The sequence below is a fragment of the Rhinopithecus bieti genome, unplaced genomic scaffold (assembly GCF_001698545.2).
Source record: "Rhinopithecus bieti isolate Rb0 unplaced genomic scaffold, ASM169854v2 scaffold_27016, whole genome shotgun sequence".
Classification (NCBI taxonomy): Eukaryota; Metazoa; Chordata; class Mammalia; order Primates; family Cercopithecidae; genus Rhinopithecus; species Rhinopithecus bieti.
This window is the reverse complement of record NW_016812222.1, coordinates 1,422,196-1,426,306: the sequence shown is the minus strand read 5'-3', so window position 1 is coordinate 1,426,306 and position 4,111 is coordinate 1,422,196. Positions and strand designations below refer to the sequence as shown.

At 45.4% G+C, this 4,111-nt stretch overlaps 1 protein-coding gene across 3 annotated transcripts in view; it reads right to left on the bottom strand.

Annotated features, from left to right (window-relative positions):
- Positions 1-4,111, bottom strand: part of CUNH20orf96 (chromosome unknown C20orf96 homolog) — a 33,524-nt gene that overhangs the window by 24,767 nt on the left and 4,646 nt on the right. For all 3 annotated transcript variants that reach the window (XM_017895762.1, XM_017895761.1, XM_017895763.1), the window contains exon 4: positions 1,117-1,235. In XM_017895762.1, coding sequence (XP_017751251.1) covers positions 1,117-1,235 — 119 coding nt within the window. The remainder of the gene's footprint in view (positions 1-1,116; positions 1,236-4,111) is intronic.

Below are 4,111 nucleotides of genomic sequence, written 5' to 3'. Positions count from 1 at the left end.
TTGCTCTGTCTCCTGGGCTGGAGTGCAGTGGCCGGATCTCAGCTCACTGCAAGCTCCGCCTCCCGGGTTCACGCCATTCTCCTGCCTCAGCCTCTGGAGTAGCTGGGACTACAGGCGCCCGCCACCTCGCCCGGCTAGTTTTCCCTTGTTCTTTATATAGTAGTCATTGTTCATTGAGCTATTAAAAACTTTCTTGAAGAATTATTATATAGTATTTTGTAGTCTTTATAATACTTAGTATTTTACTTTCTGCTATGTATGCTAAGGACTCGTCTTCCTTTAGGCATTTCAAATACTTTGAAACATTGTTCAGATAATTACAGAAGCCATAAAACAACCTATAGTAAGGTAATTAATTACTTATAATTGCATCGATTGATGTGAATAAAAAATTAATTGTCAGTTTCTAAGGCTTGCTTCAAAGTACACTATATGAAAGTTTAATTTACTGGAATTTTTTATTTTGTTTGGTTTTTTTGAGATGGAGTCTCACTCTGTCCTCCAGGTTGGAGTGCAGTGGCACCATCTCAGCTCATTGCAACCCTGCCTCCCAGGTTCAAGCGAGTCTCCTGCCTCAGCCTCCCGAGTAGTTGGAACTACAGGTGTGTGCCACCATACCCAGCTAATTTTTGTAGTTTGAGTAGAAATGGGGTTTCACCATGTTGGCCAGGCTGGTCTCGAACTCTGACCTCAAATGATCCACCCACCTAGACCTCGCAAAGTGCTGGGATTACAGGCATGAGCCACCAGACCCGGCCAAGTTACTGGAAATTTTAAGATAAAGAAGCCACTAGATCGTGTTCCTAATGCAACAAAATAACAAGCAATTCTGATAATTTCTTGAGTCTTAAATAGAACAGCAAATGCTTTGTATAACTGGCTTTGACCCCGATCCGGCCATTTCCTGACTGTGTGACCTGGTGCACGTCATGTATCTCCCTGCACCTCAGTTTCCCTGTTTGTAAAATAGGAACGAGGATAAGCGTGCTCGCACGGTTCCTGTGAGGAAGCAATGAGTCAAGTCTGGCACCCACAAAGTTCTCAGCACATGTTTGCTAGAGCCATCATCCCCATCCCCGCCCTGGGCCCAGTGTCCAGGGAAGATGTGCCTCATACCTTCATTAACCGGATTTTGGCCTGCATCTTCCCAGGGTTCAACTTCCGCCTTCTATGCAGTTCTCGTGGATTCTTCGGCTGGTGGCTTGTCATCACTGTAGTGGGCTTGGAGTGGAACACTAGGGGTAGACAGGAAAGGACAGAGAGAGAGTAAGGGTACAGGCTGGCCTGAGGCCAGGTTCCCGGGAGTGCACCTTTAATGAGAGGCGGGCCAGGCCCCAGCTCCACCCTCTGGCTGCCTTATAATGTGACACTAGACTGAGAGTGAAATTCATACCCTTCATTAAGCTCCCAGGACCTACTCTGGGCCTCGATATAAGGGAGGGACAAGCCCAGGTGAAAGAAGTAACTATGAGCATGGGCAGAGGGGAGGGCGGGGCAGCCAGGAACCCCGCTCCCAACTGTCCAGTCAGAAAGAGAGTCGGGAACTCCCACTCCTCGTGTCTTTCCAGTAGCTGCTGCAGCACAGGACGGCAGAATGACCAGAGTCTAGCAGGCCTGAATCCAAATCCCTGCTGTCCCACCAACGTGGCTGACAGAAGGCCTGATGGTGTAGGGGTTAAGAACAAGAACTAATGAGCCAGACAGTCTAAGTTTAAATCCAGGCTCTTGGTCAGGCATGGTGGCTCACGCCTATAATCTCAACACTTTGGGAGGCCAAGGCGGGAGGATCACCTGTGGTCAAGAGTTCAAGAAGAGCCCGGCCAACATGGTGAAACCCTGTCTCTACTAAACATACAACAAATTAGATAGACATGATGGTGGGTGCCTGTAATCCCAGCTACTTGGGAAGCTGAGGCAAGAGAATCGTTTGAACTCAGGAGATAGAGGTTGCAGTGGTGCGAGATCGCACTCCAGCCTGGGCGACAGACAGAGACTCCATCTTAAAAATATATATATATAATCATAAAAAATAATTTTTTTAAAAATCCAGGCTCTGCCTTCTACTAGCTGTGTGACCTTGAGCAAGTCAAATGACCTCTGTGTCCCTCCATAATCATCATGCCTACCTCGTAGGGTCTTCGTGAAGATGAACGAAGAAGTTACTATACCTTAAAAGTGTTTGGAATAGTGCCTGATGTATATTCAGTGCTGGATACGCATTACCAGTTGTGACTCTTACTTCTGGTGACCTGAGAAGTGAGACCTCAACACCAGACAAAGGCACAGCGGCTATGCAAAACTCCAACTGGCTGTCTCTGAAACACTCTAAGAGCTGTGGTTCTGCCAGATAGGGAGTATAGGCATCTGGGGGGCATATTCTTAGAATCCCTGTTTTCTCTCCGCCTGTCATGCAATGACATGAGACAAATCACCTAGGTGGATCCAGCTCTACTCTCAGTCCCCACCGAAATCCCTGCTTCAGGTACAACCCAGCTCATCTGGGAAAGATATTAATCTCTTTAATAGATCAATGTCCTTCATCTTGAGAAATGGTGGCATTAACTATGGAGATGATTAAGTAAATTAATTTTGTGTTTAATTTATAAATTACCTGTATATATCCGGTTTTTAGTTGTATTGTATAAGAGAGAATGATTAATAGGTTAATCTTGTGATTCTAATTTTAAAAGTGTAAGTGGGATTTTGATTTAGATTTAAGTTGAAAGGTTTAAGGCACTGTTATTAAATATGTATAAATTACTTTTATTATTTAAGAGAACATAAGATGACCTATATTAATTATTATTATTTTTTTTTTTTTTTTGAGGAGGAGTCTGGCTCTGTTGCCCAGGCTGGAGTTCAATGGCGAGATCTCGGCTCACTGCAACTTCTGCCTCCCAGGTTCAAGCAATTCTCCTGCCTCAGTCTCCCCAATAGTGGGATAACAGGCGCCCACCACACCCGGCTAATTTTTTTATTTTTAGTAGAGACGGGGTTTCGTCATGTTGGCCAGGCTGGTCTTGAACTCCTGACCTCAGGTGATTCAGCTGCCTCAGACTCCCAAAGTGCTGGGATTACAGGTGTGAGCCACCGCGCCTGGTCAGATTACCCATATTTAGAAGTTTAAGTATTAGATATACAAGAATTATGTAAATACCCAATGGGTTTTTGTTAATCAGACAAGTGAACTATTTGAAAATGAAAATGAATACGTTAAATTTTAAGATGTGGCTTAAAAGGTTTAGGAGAATTTAATTAACCAAGTTCCAAAACCCCTTACAAGTATTTATAAAATTGTAAGATTCTTAAGTTGAATTTAAATGCTTACGGAAGATTTGCACTTTTAATAATGAGTATTTATTTTCATTATTGGTAGTAGCCCTGATTTATCTTTTTTTAAAATTCAACCTTTTATTTCAAGATAGCTCAGATTCACAAGCAGTTTTAAGAAATAATACAGAGGGGGCCGGGTGCAGTGGCTCACGCCTGTAATCCCAACACTTTGGGAGGCCAAGGCGGGCGGATCACAAGGTCAGGAGATTGAGACCAGCCTGGCTAACACGGTGAAACCCTGTCTCTACTAAAAATACAAAAAAACTAGCTGGGCATGGTGGGAGGGCGGCGCCTGTAGTCCCAGCTACTTAGGAGGCTGAGGCAGGAGAATGGCGTGAACCCGGGAGGTGGAGCTTGCAGTGAGCCAAGATCGTGCCACTGCACTCCAGCGTGGGGGACAGAGCGAGACTCCGCCTCCAAAAAAAGAAAGAAAGAAAGAATACAGAAGGGCTGGCTGTGGTGGCTCATACCTGTAATCCCAGCAGTTTGGGAGGCTGAGACAGGTGGATCACCTCAGGTTACGAGTTCAAGACTAGCCTGACCAACATGGGGAAACCCCATCTCTACTAAAAATACAAAAAATAGCCAGGTGTGGTTGCGCACGCCTGTAATCCCAGCTACTTGGGAGGCTGAGGCAGGGGAATCGCTTGAACCTGGGAGTTGGAGGTTGCAGTGAGCTGAGATCACACCACTGCACTCCAGGCTGGGTATGAGAGAGAGAGAGACTCTGTCTGAAAAAAAAGAAAGGAAAGGAGAGGGGAGGGGAGGGGAGGGGAGA